Here is an 18,722-nt window from a genome sequence, read left to right on the forward strand (position 1 = left end):
GTGCAACTTTTTAGTTACTCCCAGCTCTCCTCGAAATTTCCTCATGGGTATGCGGATGACACTCAATCCCAATCCAATCGTTGAGACTCACATTCTAATCTATCGAATTAGTTCACGCCGTTCAATCCATCATGCCGTCGGCGACTTACGCTTCAACGGGGGCCCGGCCCCGTAGAGGCACTTATCAAGAAATCCCGGTGTCCTCGACCTCCCACCCAGATAACCCAATTCCGGAAGAGCCTCGAGGTGTGCGTTCGCTCTCAGTGACCGACACCAATTTCCACGTCATCTCCTCAGGTTCTTCTCAGGGCACTATATCAAGCGGCTCAAATTCTCCCGATACCCCTCTGACACCAACCACCGAGGCCCAATCGGAGGAAGAAAATGTAGAGGAAAAGGTCGACAGTGGTCGGCAACGTCGACGAGCATCAACTGTCCTCATTTCACAGAACGCGGACGATATGCGAAGGGTATTGGAGAATGTGGGCACAGCAGGCACTCAGAAGCTTCAATCCCTCTGCTGTGGTGGGGGTTGTTGCCGGGGACAGGCATTGCGCCCTGTAGATGGGCCAATCTCAGGCTTCAATTCCATCGTTGGACCTGCCGGCAACAAGGCCTTTGATAGCCTCAAGCTAAACCTCGATCTCCTCACTATGGACAGTGAGCTTTCCAACATCGCCCCGCTGCCGGAGAAGACTGTTTCGTTCAAGCCGATCCCCGCATCGGCGGTTGAGATGAACTTTGGCCCCGCAGATCACCCTCCGGAATTCGTGCAGCCGCACCCACCTTACCAGGTTTACCGCGCGCCTCTATACCATGCCCGTGAGTTGACAGGACCCGGTGCCGAGAAGCGTACCTACCACTTTGATATCGATGTCACCGACTACCCCGCCGAAAGTGGAATGGTTGATTTCGTAGTCGGTGGTGCAATTGGCGTGTGCCCCAAGAACAAGGACTCTGAAGTCGAGGAGGTCCTCAACCTCCTAGGTATACCGAAGTCCATGCGCGACAAGAAAATTCTCATGCGCACAACCAATGGCCGCTGGCCAACAATCTGGGGTGACGACAAGCCCCGCGAACTCATCACTACCCGTCGCGAAGTCCTAAGCTGGTGCTCCGACATCCAAAGTTACGCCCCAACTAAGCCACTATTCCGCCTCCTTGCCGAGTACACAAGCGAGCCAAACGAGAAGAAAATTCTCGAATACCTCTCATCGGCCCAAGGCCAAGGCGCTTTCTGCGACCTACGCACAAGCTCCTTTGTCTCTCTCACCCAACTCTTAACCGCCTTCTCAAGCTCCCAACCACCCCTCGACCACCTCCTCTCTGTCCTCAACACCCTCATGCCCCGCTTCTACTCCCTCTCCCAAGATCCCCAGATCTCCTGCCAATACAAAGGCAGCGAATGCCGACGTCTAATCGAAGTCGCTGTCACAGTCGCCGAATCCGATGACTGGCGCGGTGGGTCACGCACAGGCGTAGGGTCCGGGTACCTAGAGTCCCTCGCGCGGCAAGCGATTGCCGCCGATGCTTCTGGCAAGAAACTCGATTTTCACGTGCCCATGTTCCGAGGACTTATGGCGAACCCGCTCGCGACGCGCTTTGCCTCAGATGGCCCCATGCTGCTCATCGGTGCGGGAGTTGGCATTGCGCCTTTCCGCGGCTTTGTGCAGCGCCGTCTCCAGTCGGCGAACTGCGCCAACAAGGTCTGGGTTTTGCAGGGTGTCCGTGACTCGCTGCTTGATGAGCTTTACTCGGGAGAGTGGGGCGTGCATGAGGATAAGGTGCGCACCGTTGTGCAGAGCCGTAAGGGCGAGAGTCGCTACGTGCAGGAAGAGGTGAGACACCAGGCTGATCTTGTTTGGTTTGTTATCAACTCGCTTGATGGTCGTGTCTTTGTTTGTGGTTCGGGTAAGGGTATGGGTGAGGGCGTTGAGGCTGCTCTTATTGAGGTCGCTATGGCCAAGGGTAATCTCAATGCTCAAGAGGCCGATATGTTCTGGCAGCGGAAGAAGGAGGCCGGACAGTATATTGCTGTAAGTTTTGATGTGTTCTGATGTTTTGTGGGCTATGCTAACTTTTTCTTTTCAGGAAACTTGGTGATCACTTCAATTCTGGGTGGTTGTCTTGATGCATTGTGCCTTGATGGCTCAATACTCATTACAATCATGTGCAAAAGACATTATTCGTCCTTCATCTGTACATATTTTGTCTCATCCTGCCTGCATCTGCAAAGGCTCTGCGGTTGTTCTTTCTTTTGCGTCGAGCTCATGGCTAGCCACACTCGACCAGGTCGTCGACTAGCCTTCCATCATTTTGCTCTTTGTCTGATTCGTGTTTTCTAGCGGGAGGTTATCTGTTTTCCCTTGTTTTTTTTTTCTCTTTTGCATTCTTTCTTAGTATCCCAGTTTTTGTTCGGGTTTATGGGTTGTGATTTTTTCTTCCGGTTTTAGTTGAACATGCATAAATCAATATTTGTTTCTATCTGTTCCTTCGTCTTAACGAATTCTTCACACTTCGTCCTGGTATTGCCACGATGTGTGCTACTTAGTCTTGATGTCTACTTCAATGTCTACTTCGGGGTGAACATTGTCACTGGTGGCTCACACGGTTCTATGTACTGTTGTTGAATTGCTCGTGTATGTGACCATCTCTCGAATTCGAAATCAAGGTGATACTGTCATATTCCATAGAATTCAAACTACTTTATTGCGAATGTAGTGCTCGAGCAAAACCATATCCAGTCACGTGCAACTCATTTTTCGCCCAAATGGGACGCGAGTCAATGCACTGGGCAATCCTCGAATATCGTCAACGTCTCACCCAATGAGCTACTTGTATTGTCGCCCGACCGATTTCGACCCAACTAGATGAGTAGATAATCTCATATCCAAGATATTTGTACCCAAAGAAGAACATAGTTGATTTGCATCACATGTCCCCGGCGGGAGTGGACCATCCGACGCGACCATGCGATCGCTGCCGTCATCGCAAGTCGCGATGTATACGGGAGCCTGAGAAAGATAACTGCACCTTTTGTAACTTGAATGGTCTTGAATGCACATTTCTTCATGGTCCACGACCGCGGAAAAGAAGGAAGTCGCCCAGCACAACAGAAACTAAGTATGTTTAGAAATGCAATATCCGGGATCATTCTTAGCTAACCCCCAAGCAAAGGATAAAAAGACACCGCAGCTCTCTAACTCCATCCATTGTTGGATCTGTCGAGGAACAGACCATAGTTGATCCAATCAATTCACGACTGGATGGTACATTAGGTCTAGAGCTTCATCTGCATTCCGAGTATATTGGCCCTGCCAGCTATCATGAACCTGAACTTCTCGATCTGCGGCCATCAGCTATGTCGCTCTCTGGCAATGAAAGGTGTTATCCACGGCGTGTGAATCAATCCACTGCATTCATGACCTACCCTGACAAGGATTCAGCTTCTGAGATGCAACGCATCACCGACCTAGATCGCATTGAGGAATCCATACGTCCTCTGGGACCAACCTTGGTAAACTTATATTTTCGCATCATGCACCGTACATTTCCGATCCTGGACCAGGGCGTGTTCCTGGAGAAATATGCCCGGTCCTACCATGAGTTCTCACCACCATTACTCGCCGCCGTTTACCTTGTCGCGCTAGATTGGAAGCTCTTTGATCGAACCCTCGCTACTGCACCACGGACACCAGATGCCGAAGCTCTGGAGGACCTAGCAATGCGAACCATGGCCGACGATCTGAAGCGGCCCAAGCTCTCCACATTACAGGCCGGTCTGTTGTTATTGCAAAGAATGAGGTCTTCCCATAGCACTCTTCCAGCTCAACTACTATCACTCGGGCAGACTTTGGGAATTCATATCGACTGTACGGGTTGGAAAATCCCAGAATGGGAGAAAGGTCTACGACGACGTTTAGCTTGGGCGCTATACATGCAGGACAAGTGGGGCGTTCTTGTGCATGGGCGACCATCTCTCATTCCTGCCCAGATTGACGAAGACGAGGGGACGAGTGACTGGGACGTTGGCGCGTGTACACTTAATGACTTTCCAGAAGATGCGACTGAAGAGGAGAATGGGGACGGAGGTGTGGATGGAGCCGCGGGTCGGGCGGCATTCCTGCAATCTATTGAATTAACCAAAATCTTCAGTCGCATCGTGTCCACATTTTGCTCCATCGGCGCAACCAAAAAAGGCGGACTACTTGAGCGGATTGGGCCGTCAGGTGCGATGAGTCTGGCAAAGCCCCTAGCGATGGAGTTGCGCGAATGGCATGCGGCACTGCCCGCCAGCCTCCAGCTGGAATCCACGCCCTCATTGCGGCTCTCGACGAACGGCGCTTTGCATCTCTCACATATGGCAACAGAGTTGACCATCCATCGCGCGTTACTCCGTATCCTGACTCCAGATAGCGCGCCATCTCTTCGTTCGGCGATTCGAACCGCTGCCCGCGCTCGACTGACGTCGGCAATGAACTTGATCGAATCTTTTCAACCTGAACATATTCAATCATTTTGGGGCTTTGCGGCAGCAGCCCAGGTGGCTTTAGTTGGTGCCTTTGCTGGTCTTTTGTGGGCAACGAGTCCTCAAATGGATGAGGCAGCGGGTTACGTTGAACAACTCGAAAAGCTTCGCTGGATCCTGCAGGTACGGGCGTATGCTGCTCCATTTGCTCGCGAGGCACTTCGCATGCTTCATGAAGAGGTCGGTGATTTGGCTGCTGTAAAGGCAGCCACATTCCGAGACTCATAGAGCCCGTGTACTCTTGTCAATCCACTGGTCTATGAGAAAGGTTACCTACAGCACTTCCCCCCAATGGGGCGCTTATCAACGAAATAACGAAACAAATCATCTGGACATATTTCATGGTGTTGCTCTTTTTGTATGTACATGTGGCATCACCTATTGAATAATAGCAACATCGTCACTGGGTCCCAGGATGTTTCCCTCTGCGACCAGCAACCTGACACATTTCCCACTCACTGGTGCACAAATCTTGACCTCCATTTTGTTGGACTCGATCCAGATCTAAAAATAATTAGCTCGGTGCTTGGATATTGATGTCAACGTCCATTGTACTCACCAGAGGGTCTCCTGCTTGAACCTCGTCTCCCTCCTCGATAGCGCAACGGAAACATCTCCCAGGTAAAAGTGCTTTCACCCGCTCTCCGGTCATAGCTTCGTCGCTTTCCTGTCCCAGACCTGGTCGCATTGTGATCGGATCGTATGGCTTGAGCAGATCGTCGAAGAAGTCTGCTTCATGCATTGCCCTCGACCGTTGCTCCCGAACAGCAGTGATATCGTCCTTGTTCTCTGCCAGCCACTTCTCATATTCATTGAGGTCTAGCTCAGCGTCAGATATTTTGATAAGATCACTGGAGGTTCCATCGGCCTCTGCTGCTGAAAGTTCTTCCTCGGTGACAGGGTAGAAACGAATCTGGTCTAAGAGTGAGAACATCCACGGGGCCTTCTCGCCCAGTCCGGGCTTGTGGAACTCATCCCAGATAGGGACTGTACGACCGACGAGCTGATACCCGCCAGGCGAGTCGGTTGCATAGATGCATAGGTATTGACCAGCAATACCGACAGCGCCACGAGGAGTGAAGGATCGGGATGGGTTGTATTTCGTTCCGAAGAGTCGATGACGGGGATCCAGTGGCACAGCACAGGGAGACCCTTGGTACACATCACCAAGGCCTAACACTAGGAATGCGCCTTCATAGAGATTGCTCTCCACCCGATCGGGACTGTCAAGTCCATTCAGTGTCTGCAGGAACTCAATGTTGCTAGGTAGGTACGGTGCCGTGGAACGAATAGTCGAAGTATAGCGGGCAATGGCTTTGCGGCTTCTCTCATCGTTGAAAACGAGAGGCATATGCACGATACGCGAGGGTAGTCGGGAGGGAAGCTCTGTTCCAAGAGAAATCTCATGCGCGACCAGCGTATCAAGGACTTGAGGTAGTGGGAAGTTTGCTTTCATGCGAATATGGAGGCTTCGGACGCCTGATGTGAGCTCCTCGACGCCTGTAATTGGAGAAATTCGGTGCATCTCAATGAAGCTCATGATGTGAAATGTTTGCCGTAACGTGAAGTTATCTTCATTGCCGAAGTCGAGCAACAAGGCTCGATCGCCTGCTTGACAGCATCGAATGAAACGGCCAGCCTCAGAGATCTCCTTCACAACCGGACTAGAGACAGTGACAGAGCTTGTTTGTCTCAAATCTACGTTGGTCAGCGGGCCAAGAGTAGCGATTGAATGCTCGAGAGCCATCGCAAGCGTCTGCGCGTCATCAAGAGAAATAGGGTGCAGCCGAAGGCGATCGCCTGGCCGCATCTGACCAAACTTCCACATCTCGGCCTCTGCGACCGTGGCAAACGCGACAAAGCCTCCCAGGCTTGGCCCATCTGCTGTCAATACAACTGCCTCGTCGCCAGTGAAGCTCACATTTCCGATTGAGTAAGGGCTGTCATGGATGTTAGAGGGATGCAGGCCAGCATCACCCCCTGTTTTCCGTGCCCACTCTGGACGGGGTCCGGTGAGACGGACTCCGAGCCGATTGGTATTGTAGTGGACAGTCCATTCGCCATTGAAAAGCTCCTGAAGCCCATCCTGTGTGAAATAAGTCGGACTACCGTGTGGTCCAGGGATAGCGCCAACGACCCATTCTCGGTTCTCAGGTATCGGCAGAGAAGGAATTGGTGACTTTAGCAAGGGAAGTTTCTCTTCTACAACAGGTGCTAATGGGAGAAGATCACCAATGCGAAGGCTGCGTCCGTTGTGTCCTCCGAGGTGACCGATTGCAAATGTCGAGCGGCTGCTTAAGACTTCGGGGACCTGAATACCGCCTTGAACGGCAAGATAAACTCGGGAGCCATTGGTGGCTGTGCCGATCGAGAGTTTCTGTCCAGCTTGAATGCTGATGGCCATGCAGGGCTCCTGTTCTTTCCCATCGACAAATATAGGGGAATCAGCACCAACGACAGCAACGGTGGTTGGAGAATGGAAGAGCAGTGTCGGGCCTTGGATCGAGCACTCGAATCCCGCCGCATGGTCATCATTGCCGACTATTTTGTTGGCGAGACGAAACGAGTAGGAATCCATTGGGCCGGAGGGCGGCACACCGATATGCCAAAGACCTTGACGGCCAGGGAAGTCCTGTACAGCCGTGTCGGACCCGGCATCAATGACCTCGATGACTTGGGCTTCGTATGGGAAAGTATTGAGCGACCCTGTCGTGAGTTCTCCGGAGTTAAACAACTCCCAGGCAACAATTTGCTGTAAATATCTCAGGTTCGTTTCCACGCCAGTAATTACTGTCTTTTCCAGAGCATCTGAGAGCTTTCGAAGAGCTTCAGCACGGTCATCGCCGTGTGCGATGATTTTTGCAACCATTGGATCAAAAGATGACGATAGCTCCTGGCCTGAACTGACCCAAGTATCAACGCGGACGCCGGACGGAAACTCGACATTCAAAAGCTTCCCATGAGAAGGTCGAAATCCTTGAAGGGGGCTTTCGGCATAAACACGAGCTTCAATTGCTGCACCGGAGACCGGAATCTCATTTGTCTGCTGGGGGAAAAGAGTGGTGCAATCATCCATGGCAATGCGCATCATACATTCGACAAGATCAAGGCCTGTTACAGCCTCGGTCACTGGGTGCTCGACCTGGAGACGTGTGTTCATCTCTAGAAAGTAGAATTTCTCGCTATCGATGTCGAAGATGAATTCAACGGTACCTACGTTGCGATATTGCAAGGAAGCGACCAAAGCAGCAGCAGCGCAGCGCATGTCAGCTCGAACTTTGACCTGGACAAATCCAGCAGGGGATTCTTCGACAACTTTCTGGTTTCGACGTTGCAGCGAACAGTCGCGCTCACCGGCACAAATGACTCGACCAGTGCCATCACCGAGCACCTGGACCTCAATATGCCGTGCTCGGTCGATGAAATGCTCGATGAAAACCCCGTCGTCGCCAAAATTTGCCTGTCCCAGTCGACGAACACCATCAAACGCCTCTCGGAGTGAAATAATATCGGCGCACCGCTGAAGGCCAATTCCACCTCCACCAGCGGTGCTTTTCACCATCACTGGATAGCCGATTTTCTCTGCTTCTGCCAGTGCATCTTCAACACTGGTGACTAAACCCTCGCTTCCGGGAACAACAGGAATACCGGCGGTAATTGCGATGTCACGAGCACGATGCTTCAAGCCCAAATCATGCATTTGCTTCGGGGTTGGACCGATCCATACCAGACCTGCAGCCTCAACGGCGGCGGCAAAGTCGGCATTCTCTGAAAGAAATCCATATCCAGGAATGACAGCATCGGCATCGGCTTTGATAGCCATATCCAGGATCTGCTTGCCGTTCAGATATGTGTCAGATACTGTGTTTCCAGTCAATGGAAGCGCAATATCCGCAGCGGTAACGTGTGGTGCGCGAGCATCGGCACTTGAATAGATAGCCACGGTTGAGATCTTCATCTCGCGCAAGGTCCGAATGATACGCAGTGCGATTTCGCCGCGGTTGGCAACCAGAACCGTCCTAATACGCTTCTCACCGATGCTTGTTGCAGGCGTGGTAGATGCCGCGCGCGACGATTCGGTGGTAGAAGTGTTGAGAGACTGGGTGTACCCTCGCCATCCGCCGAAACTGGTGACGTTATTTGCATTCTCGAGGCCAACAGACTCGCAGATAAAACCGTGAACCCACCGGCTGTCTTGCAACTCAACCGATCCGATGCCTAAGGGCGGTGCAACAGTACCGAGGAAGCTGCCCATCTGGTCGAGTGGCATGTTCCAAACCTCCACTTCGATTGACTCTCCACCATCAATGACCCTTTTCAGACCAGGTTTTGATACTGGTCCTGTTGTATGCAGTGCAAATAGCTGATAACACGGGGCTGTGGTTGTAGCAGTGGCCAGGGTTGCGCCTCGTGAGACCAAATCCTTGTTGAGGGGGAAGCCAGAAAGATGGGCACCAACTACCGCCAACTGCATCGAATTGGGGGTGACAGTAAGCCCAGAGCTTTGGTCAGAGAAAAGCTCTTGATATTCCACACCCGTCGCTCCTAACAAGCGCGGGGCATCAGACATCCAGCACCGAGCAAGCTCCAACAACCGTGGCTCTTCCCACGCCCCTCCTATCAGTGTGATACCAAAAGGAAGGTCGTCTTCTCTCCAGCCTGCAGGAATTGCCAAAGCAGACCAATCCAGGAAATTCACGAAGTTGGTATATGTGCCCAGTTGACTGTTTGCCACGACCGGCTCATCCTTGAGATCTTGCATCGAAGGGAATGTGGGAGCCGTGGGCACTAGTAGCGCGTCGTATTTCCCGAAGATTGTCTTGATCTCACAGGACAGGTCCCGTCGATGGTACTCGCACGCGAAGAAATCTGCAGCAGAGAATTTCTCGGCTTTCAAGATGATACTCCGAACAACCGGGTCCATGGCCTCGGCTGGCACTGAGCGAATGAACTTCTCGATAGCAGCATATCGTTCGGCGACCCATGGGCCTTCATACAGGAGACTGGCAAGAGAGAAGAGGGGTGTAAAGTCAACTGACTCTAACTTCCAACCCAGCTTCTGGGCTTTAGTCAATGCATCCTGGTATGCTGCAGCCTGCTCGGTCCGACCAAACCACTCAGGGTTGGAACATGTAGCCAATGTGGGCTGTGAGGGCAAGGCTCCTCGAGGAGACTTGTGAGTCGCACAGCTGGCACGATCTCTCGAGTATGCGTCTTGAACATCATACCCCTCGGCTAGTTGCAGGACCAGATCGGCATCTTCCAGAGTCAAGGCAAAGATAGAGACACAATCAAGTGAGCGGCACGCTGGTACTACACCATGTGCACTCAAAGCGCCCCGTGTGGGTTTGAGTCCAACAAGATTATTGAACCCTGCAGGTATACGACCTGACCCTGCTGTGTCTGTGCCAAGAGAGAAAGGGACTAGTCCCTGGGCGACTACCACACTGCTTCCCGAGCTACTACCACCGCTGACTCGATTTGGATCGAAGGAATTGGCAACGGCTCCATACGGTGAACGCGTACCGACAAGACCGGTGGCAAACTGGTCAAGGTTGGTCTTGCCGACGAGGATGGCTCCCTGTGATTTCAACCGTTGCACAACTGTTGAATCGGTGGTGACAGGCTCAGTGCCAAATGACGGGCATGCAGCCGTTGTGCAGAACCCAGCGGCGTCGATATTATCCTTAGCGGCAAATGGCACGCCGAACAGTGGAAGATCTTTCCCCTGGGATCGAAGTGCTGTGATATTCTCCCATTGTGTAATGATTTGTTCAGGCGTTGCCAATGAAATCCACGCATTTGATGTGTTTGGTTGTGCTCGTTCGAGCAGGGACAAAATGTGAGTTGGCTCGGAAACCGTCTTTTGTAATTCACGCCATTGAGAAATTGTTAGAGGCTGCTCCTCACTTCCAGTGGAATATGAAGTCATTGGGAGGTTTTATACAATCTTGGCGTGCTGTTAGTGAAAGTAAGGATATCCCAGAGGTTCAGGAGTACACTAACCGGCGATACGAAGGAGAGATAGAGTGAAGTATAGTTCTATTAACCTCAACGTCATGGATAAAGAGTCTAGTTATATACCTACACATGTTCCCCTATATGGCTATTCACCATCCAATTTTTTCCGATGTCTATCTACGCCCGTCATTGAAATTGCAAATGAGGGTGGGCCGCGTTATCTGTTCCGAGAGCCAAGAGCGCCCACAAGGTTGGCCGTCGCGCGCCGTCGCGCGCCGTCGCCGCTAACAATTTACGTTATGTCAGTCAACCCCGGACCTGTGGACGCCTGTTAAACGGCTCAAGATTACGTCTCCGGTACGACTCCCCCAATTAGTGTGTATGCTTGTCGGGGTCTCCTGGTGGTTCCTGTAGTGTCATGTTGTAGAAGAACCTACGCCAAGACCACTGCTTGGACGGTGGGCTGGGTAACGGATAAGGCCCAACCTTTAGTCGGCCGGCCTTGTCATGTCTTTTTATATGTTCTTTATAGACGCCTTTTTAAGTGTATGGAAAGGCAATAAAAAATGCTTACTTTGTGCAAGACACATCTTCCCAGGTGAGGCTCAAAGTTCACCGTTGGAAACCTGGAACAATCAAAGTGTCACAAACACTTATTTATACGATGGTCTATACATCACTCTAAAAGGGGTCGGGGTAAATAATATGTCCATTCATCCATCATTCCACTAAATAAGAGCAATAAACACTGTCGTTGAGACGATCGAATCACATCTACCCAAAAGGGCTAGAGCATAAAGCAAACATGACATGAGAATGCAATCGACTGTGTGCTTGGGGTATTTTATCAGAACACTCTTCAGCCAATTTTCAGGTAAAATAAAAACGGTAGATGCAAAGGCCGAACAAGCAAAGCACTAGAGCATAGCGGCAATAGCCACGGCAGCAGCTGCCCCCATTGGTGCAGCAGTAACCATGGCGGCTCCTCCATTGGGACTTTGAGTTGCCTGGGTGGCAGTGAGTAAAGCTGCTCCCGCTGTGACTTCGATTCCGTAGGATGTGTAGGACTTCGTTGGTAGGTTCTTGGTGGAGGTGGAGGTGGATGTAGAATACGAAACACCTGCAGTGGTGCCGGTGGCCTTCGCGCTAAACGAACAGGAAGGAGACTCGGTGGCCTTGGCGAAAGTGCAGTCATAGTTTTGGGTTCCAGTCACAGCATTGACCGTTCCCGAGCCCGACACGGTATAAACACCTGTGAGACTGTAGGTTTTTGGGCCCTGGATCATGGTCCAGGGCGTAGCAATTTCGCAATCAGACTTGGGCGCATCGCTCAGGCATCCAATTCGGTAGGTAGTGGCAAGGGCATTGATCCCAGCGACACTGGCAGCCGTGCTGGTCCATCGGTGGATGTTGACTTTATGGGCCCATTGCATTCCACCACCGAAATAGTTGATTCTGGTTGTTTCTTCCGCAGAGACGAGAGCAGCTAGTGCCGTTGAGAGAAACAAAGTGATACGCATTATGTATTTCGTTTTTGTAAAAGAGTTAACTGTTAAAGCAACTGATGGAGTAGAGATTCTGAAATCGAGAAAGAGAAAGAAAAAGAAAACAAGTGGGAAAGGGTCTTCCTTAAGCCGCATTCCCCCAACTATCAGGGGGCCGGCCCACGCATAAACTTAGCCAAGCAAATGAGCTCACACCCTGCCAGGCTAACAACCTAGGCATTCAGCTAAAGTAAAGCAAGGTCATCTCATTGGCTCAACCATAAAGAGGCGCGTGCGTAGGGCACCCGATCAGAGCCGGATCATCCCCTTTGGCATAATGGATGGTGATGGTACCAACTACAGATCCACTGATCAACCCTCTATTTTATGCGTACTTTTGAACAAAGAGATGGAAACCGACTACAAAATCAATTCCCTCTGTATGTTTTTTGTGTTGTTTTTCACGTAAGGGACGTGGGGAGAGGGTCGAGCCTTGTGGGGGCCGTTTCAAAAGTCTTCATTCCTGCATCAGGCTCCAGGGCTAGGGCCGCCCCAATCGGGCAGTGAATTCATGTCTGATGACAGGACAGGAGGACGTGCACACCGATACTTCATATACCGTAGGCAACAGGCTTGGCTTGACAGTTTCTATGTCGAGCTCTTCGAGTGGATGGTAACTATTGAGGTGGCTGCCTAGCCAAGCAGTATGGTGTTGATGCCTGATAGTTCAGGTCAGTAGCCTAGGATAACTAACTAACTAACTATCAGATAGTTAACTAGGAGCTCATCTCCCTGCTACACTTCTGCGGGGTCCGATCCCAATCGCCGGCAACATAGTTTTTCTAGGTTCGTACAAGTGTAAGACTTAAGATCAATAGTACTTCTAAATCAATACATCCGTTGCTAGTGTGGATAGTTGGCTGCGTGACCTAGCAGCTCATGGTGAGAGCGATGTCTTGCTCCGTGCAACAGTAGGAGCCTCAAGCTTCATCAATATAATGTCTAGTACTCTCACTGCTGTGCTGCAATATGATTGATTGTCTTGTGCCGAAGCCAAAAGTTTGATAGAGGCATTCCTACTAGACAGTACGACAATTGTCGGGTTGTTTGATACCATTTCTTATTAATAGTCTTCCTTCGTACTAGTAGCCTATTAAATATCTCATCTTTACGGGTCCAGTTGTAATATAGGTAGTGTTAGACTTCACAGTATCTCCTAGAAACAGGAAATAGAGTTAAACCTCCAATGATTCTCTGCGGGTAAAATTGTCCTTCTATTGACTTTTATGAGATTCCAATCCTTTCCAAAGTTCATCCGGATATACAAGGCGGTACGTGAGTTATAAAGGATGGGTGCCTAGCAAATATTCTTCCAACAAGCAACCATCCTCACCTAATGGGCATCATCCACATTTCTTTCCTAATAACTTACTGTGAAAATGTCGCAATACGAAATGAACCCAGAGGTCACTATCACAATTTCCGCAACGAACTTCACTGCAACGCCCAGTGCTTCACGGTCTGATCTTCTCTACTCCACTATCGAAGCCACCATCCAAGATTTACAAACTCGATCTGTGCTTGATCGCCCAGAACTCCTTGTAATTACGGATATTACAACACAAGAAGGTGAACAACTATGGGGCAGGCTTGAAGAAAATCTCGAGTCGAACGGGTTTCGAAAGCCCTTAATACACGCAGGAGAATTTTGAGTATCAAGCTGTAGGTGATGAAATGGAAACATACCTATCGCTCTCCAATGTGTTCATCGCTATAGAAAGAAGGAACCGAATGTCCATGTTTACGCTACTGAGATCGTGTAGTGCATGCTCTAGGTCCGAGGTCAGACGTGGTTGTTTATCTGCTGTTTATTAGCCTTGCTGTTTCTGAGCTGAGAACAGGATCTTGGGATAGAAATTCAGTTGCTCTTCCTTATTGCTGAGATGGGTGCCGGGAATGCCAGTCCATTAGTTCAGGATAGATATGTAGTAAGAACGTGTCTCTCTTCTACTCTCTCTGCCTTTCCACCCTCCAGGTTTAACCCTTATCCTTCAGCCTCGCACTCTTTGTCTCGAGGTTGGCGCAAGCTTATATCGATATTTACTAGGGGATATGATGAGGAAGACTTGATGAGATCACTGGTGGGCTTGGTCAAACGAATTGCGAGATACATCAGCCATGTCGCAGAGCCCAATGCCTGTGCCCAATAACTGGAAGGGCAAATAAACAAAACTGGGCAATATTTCGCCGATTTTACGATGTTGTGTCACCCGCCGCAGGTTGGAGACTTCTCTCCGACGGCGAGAGAGAGGCGCACTACCGCCGTGGAAGCAACACCCTCAAAGGCATAAGTTGCAGACACAAGAATAATGTTGTTCGAAGCCGAGACAATGCTCAGACATTCCCGCTGCGATATATTTAGTGGAACAAAATTGTTATGGTGTTCGGCTTTCTTGGGCCATGGTATTGCGATGTCGGAAAGTTCAAAGACAAATGATAGAAAAATCCTTGAGTGTGTGACTTGTTTAGCACATGTGATAAGTGGGCTATGTCTTGCTCGCTACTCCGTTCTCGTACATGACCTAACGGTTCAAAAATGGAGTGAGTGCCATCCAGGACGGGGATATATGCTTGGCTATATCGCCGGTGCGGTGATATTACATTACGAAGTAGCAGGAAGTCGTACTTCTGGCGTCTCACATAGAATCGAAGTCTTTTCTAATCGAGCAAGTTGACGTTAGGTATCGGCTTTAAATTTAGCCAGCAAGGCTGGCAAAGCTTTAGCCGAGCAGACAGCAGACAAAGAAACAAAATACTATCGACATAGTTTCTAGCGCCGAGTCAGGCACTAATGCATAACTCACCGATCCATCACCCGAGCTCCCTCCCGTCGCTACACCCTTTCACCATCCAACAAGTCATATTACTCCATGGGTGCAGGAGTTATATTTCCGGGACCAGCCTAACCGCCTTACCCGTTCAAGAAAGAGACGTCTGACACCCACCCACGTCATTTCAAAAAGCAAGGCCCCGTCTAAAGCCAATAAAGTATTGATCGGACCAATCGAAAAAAAAGAGCAAATAATATCACCCCGCATGGCGGCGAGGGATTGGTGGCTTTATCACGAACTATACCCTTGGCACACCTAAATCATGCATAAACACTCCTCCGGTGACACGAGTCTAGGTTGTTTTGAGCAGCCAAATAAGCAAATAATTCGGATTTTCCAGGTTTTAACCAGGTACATGCTGGAAGACATGCACCTATTAACGGTCTGGACATTTAATTTGGGGTTGGATCTATGCAGAAGGCCCTTTTTGGATGCCTAAGGTTGCATTATTGTGTTACGATGCTATGGAGTACTTGTACTATGTACTATACCGCTACGGACTTCATTATTATGATTTAATATATTCCCAATCGAAGTTCTTTTCAGATACCTATAGGGAATGAAGAAAATAGGAATCGGGCCCTTTTTTGGACAGTTCACAAACAGGAGATTATTCAGAGCAAAAGGAATTCTTGGCAATTTGATATCAAAAATTCTTCAATGTACTCCTTAATAGATAAAATAGAAGATCAAATGTCAGAATAATAAAAATAAGGTTAGACACTCAAAAATTGGAGTAAAAATATGATTTATTTTAATTTATAAATTAATTTATAAGTTAAAAAAAGTTAAAATACACAATAAAATATAAAATATAAAATATAAAATACAAAATAAAATATAAAATAAAATACAAAATAAAATACAAAATAAACCCCCGGTAGACCCAAGAACCGGGAAACCGAAATGACAAATACTGCAGATGCATCCATGGATCCATGGATCAGTATGTGTTTCCACCGATCTGGAGTAATTCCTCCGACGCTAGGGTATACAGGCCCAAAGTGTATGCAAGAAGAGAGGCAAGATGTTATGTTTACCCCTCTCCATTTACCCTCTAATGGCGCTCAGAGCTTTGACCGGACCAATCACCTCCAATTTGGACCAGTCATTTTCCCAGGGAAGATCCTGGTTGCCTGCGAGATCCGATGATCTGCATTCCTTCATGCACGATCTCTGATCTCGTGAATGGGGCGGGGCCTAAGGGCATGGCAGGTATGACGATCGGTTGGAATCCCAGTGCCTTACTTTTTATATATTTTTTTTCTTTGTTAGCTCGTCAGTATGGATGACCTCGGTTTGAGATTTTCATCAAATAAAACTTTGACGTTCCGATTTTTCAAGTCAGATTTTTGGGACGGCGAATAAAAAAAAAGTTTCGGTAGATTCAAAGATTCGAGGCTGGCTCCATTTCCGATCGGAAATAATTGGTTTTATTTTAATTACAAGGGATCTTCCTTTTGATGGGTGGGTCAACAATATGGGCCTAAAGGACATACCTTAGGGCCCGAGGTGACTGCGATGTTAAGTTCGGTTATTAAACTTTGAAGTGAATAGACTCGGGTGTCAGATGAAAAGACAGGTTGTGTTATTATAGGGGTTATATGATATAGGGCTAGGGCCGTACAGGGGATTGACAACAATTCCAATATAGTATTCTGACACCTTTTTCAAGGTACATTGTGCTACGAAATTCACCAGGAACCTATCCAATCACCAAAAAATAGAGAAAAGGGAACTCCATTGTTACGACTTGATTGGCTGACAATGGGCTGGATCACACTCAGCTTGCGCTTAGTCCAGTGATCTCCAGACATGACAGACTTGCGCCATTATTGAATTGTCAGAATGTGACTAGTTTATAGAGCGGGTCTGTTAGTGTGTGTGTCGTGTCAAGCTGAGAAACTGCTCCAAAATACTCCATATAGTGGTCCAGATTACGGAGTACATCGTGTGGACGCGATACGCGAGGCAAAGATCCAAATTAGCGCAAATCACTCAATTTTCGATCGGTGACATCCTAAGCTAAGTGTAAGTGCCAAAAATGCAACACACCTAAGAGATATCACATGCGAGCGTATCTTCACTCCAATCATATCAACAGCTACCAATGTACCAGCTCACGAGTGCATAACGTAAAAATCGGAAGACAAAAAAGGGAAAAAAAAAACTTTCAAAGCGGGTTCTCCGGGTGATCCTTGATCTGACATACGGAGACAGAAAACTAATCCCGACGCCGAAAAGAACCCCCCCCCAAAAAAAGCCCTGGACGCCACAAGCTCTCGAATGAAGTGGAGATACGAATTGAAGAACCCCTAGGTGATTTATCCCTGTAAACCAATACCAGCCCCTCTCCCTTTCCATTTGGTCGATCAATCACCCGATGAGAGGCTCTTGACAATCTACGATCGATCCGAGGCGTCATCTATGCGGTCTCTGATTCGTTAAAATGAAATCCAGAACCTTTCTGTCTTTTGTACCCACCATCCAGGTTAAGCTCTCCTCGGAACACGATCTTTTTGGAACCAGTGATAACTCTCCTTGGAGCGGCGATCTTTTCCTTCGATTCGGTGTTCGTCGAGTAGATCCACTTGGACTCTTTTCTTTTGCTTTTTCTTTTTTTACCATACGAGAGAGGCTTGGTTTACTTTGTACATGTCTTTGGACTCAACGCCCGGGTTGTCTTTTCTTCTATGGGAGTGGATGGTTCTTCACTTTGGTTTTTATTTCGCCACGAACTACTCCGTATGGAGTGAATCTCCCAGATCCCCCACAGAAAAAGTAATGTGGATGTAATTTGATTTAATATATATTTAATTATTTAATTACAGAATAATACAAGTATATAATTAACTTTAGCCTGACTCAGGCACATTATGACAGACCCCCCCCCCCCCCCCCCCCCCCTCCTCCTCCTTACTCCCGTCGCTGTCTACCAGACATCCCCTCTTCCCCAACCTTTCCTACAATATATATTTCTTTCAATTGTTCTTTCCTACGTTTTTTTTTTTTTTTTTACTTTTAACTACTCTGTCCTGTACTGTCCTGTACTGTTCTGTCTTTGTTTTAGTTTGGTTTTAAAGGACCTTGGAAGATCTGTTTTTTAGGGTAAATGGTAATACTGGCCGCTTATAAGCCCGCTTATAAGCACTGGCATGGGATCCCCGAACTTGACGTACACTAGTGAACCACTACTTTCTTTTTTTCTTTTTTCTTTTTCTATTTTAAATTATTCTATTTTCAATTTATCTTTTTAAGAGATTCCTTTACTCCGAAACATCCAATCAAAACCCTGGAACTTCTAAAATATCTCCAATATATGGAACCGGGGAGTAGTTCGTGAGATAGATCCTGACGCTAAGACTATTCCATTGACCAAAGAAAGACTCGATCTGTCAACCTTAAGGGAACTCTTGAATTTACGCCTTCTCCGCTCTGCATGCCCTTGACACGGAGCACTGGTGCTCCGACTCATGTACCCACCAAGCCCACGATCGTCATTTTTCGGCCCCCCCTGTTCTTGCTTTTCCATGGACATGTAATAGCTGGATCTTTTTTATATTATTATTATTTTATTATTTTAATTTACTTTAATGTAGATTTTGGAGCCACTTTTATTTTTTTGGTTGAAATAATGTACGGGGCCCTGCATTATTTGGGAAACCACATTTCCATCTTTGCCCTCATTCCCCAACCTTGCATATAATCTTGGCCTTTCTCTTTTTTATTTTACCATGTCAACGTAAAATCAGCCTGCTTTCCCTGGTGAGTGCTACTTTGAATACCTTTGCCCCCTCATCCCTTCCCTTTTATACCTTTTTCTGGAGAGTACAAACTCGTCTGATATTCGATTCTGAC

The 18,722-nt window shown here is 48.5% G+C and overlaps 5 protein-coding genes across 5 annotated transcripts; 3 read left to right on the forward strand and 2 right to left on the reverse strand.

Moving 5' to 3' along the window:
- Window positions 1-43: 43 nt before the first annotated feature.
- On the forward strand, window positions 44-2,103 carry N7455_010222 (FAD binding domain protein; the record flags this gene model as incomplete). Its single annotated transcript, XM_040954111.2, has 3 exons — window positions 44-47; window positions 112-2,036; window positions 2,092-2,103. 3 exons carry the CDS (start codon window positions 44-46, stop codon window positions 2,101-2,103), a joined length of 1,941 nt encoding a protein of 646 aa, XP_040815558.2.
- Window positions 2,104-2,935: 832 nt separating this feature from the next.
- Window positions 2,936-4,756, forward strand: N7455_010223 (uncharacterized protein; the record flags this gene model as incomplete). The annotated part of the gene is made up of 2 exons (XM_040954218.2): window positions 2,936-3,123; window positions 3,178-4,756. The coding sequence occupies 2 exons, from the start codon at window positions 2,936-2,938 to the stop codon at window positions 4,754-4,756; spliced, it is 1,767 nt and encodes a 588-aa protein (XP_040815414.2).
- A 150-nt stretch (window positions 4,757-4,906) lies between these two features.
- On the reverse strand, window positions 4,907-10,460 carry N7455_010224 (uncharacterized protein; the record flags this gene model as incomplete). Its single annotated transcript, XM_040954010.2, has 2 exons — window positions 4,907-5,032; window positions 5,088-10,460. 2 exons carry the CDS (start codon window positions 10,458-10,460, stop codon window positions 4,907-4,909), a joined length of 5,499 nt encoding a protein of 1,832 aa, XP_040815457.2.
- A 946-nt stretch (window positions 10,461-11,406) lies between these two features.
- On the reverse strand, window positions 11,407-12,009 carry N7455_010225 (uncharacterized protein; the record flags this gene model as incomplete). The annotated part of the gene is made up of 1 exon (XM_040954162.2): window positions 11,407-12,009. One exon carries the CDS (start codon window positions 12,007-12,009, stop codon window positions 11,407-11,409), a length of 603 nt encoding a protein of 200 aa, XP_040815497.1.
- Window positions 12,010-13,412: 1,403 nt separating this feature from the next.
- N7455_010226 (uncharacterized protein) lies at window positions 13,413-13,685 on the forward strand (the record flags this gene model as incomplete). Its single annotated transcript, XM_065606391.1, has 1 exon — window positions 13,413-13,685. The coding sequence occupies one exon, from the start codon at window positions 13,413-13,415 to the stop codon at window positions 13,683-13,685; it is 273 nt and encodes a 90-aa protein (XP_065460354.1).
- Window positions 13,686-18,722: the final 5,037 nt, after the last annotated feature.

The sequence above is a fragment of the Penicillium solitum genome (assembly GCF_028829755.1).
Source record: "Penicillium solitum strain IBT 25940 chromosome Unknown utg000008l_segment0_segment0, whole genome shotgun sequence".
Classification (NCBI taxonomy): domain Eukaryota; kingdom Fungi; phylum Ascomycota; class Eurotiomycetes; order Eurotiales; family Aspergillaceae; genus Penicillium; species Penicillium solitum.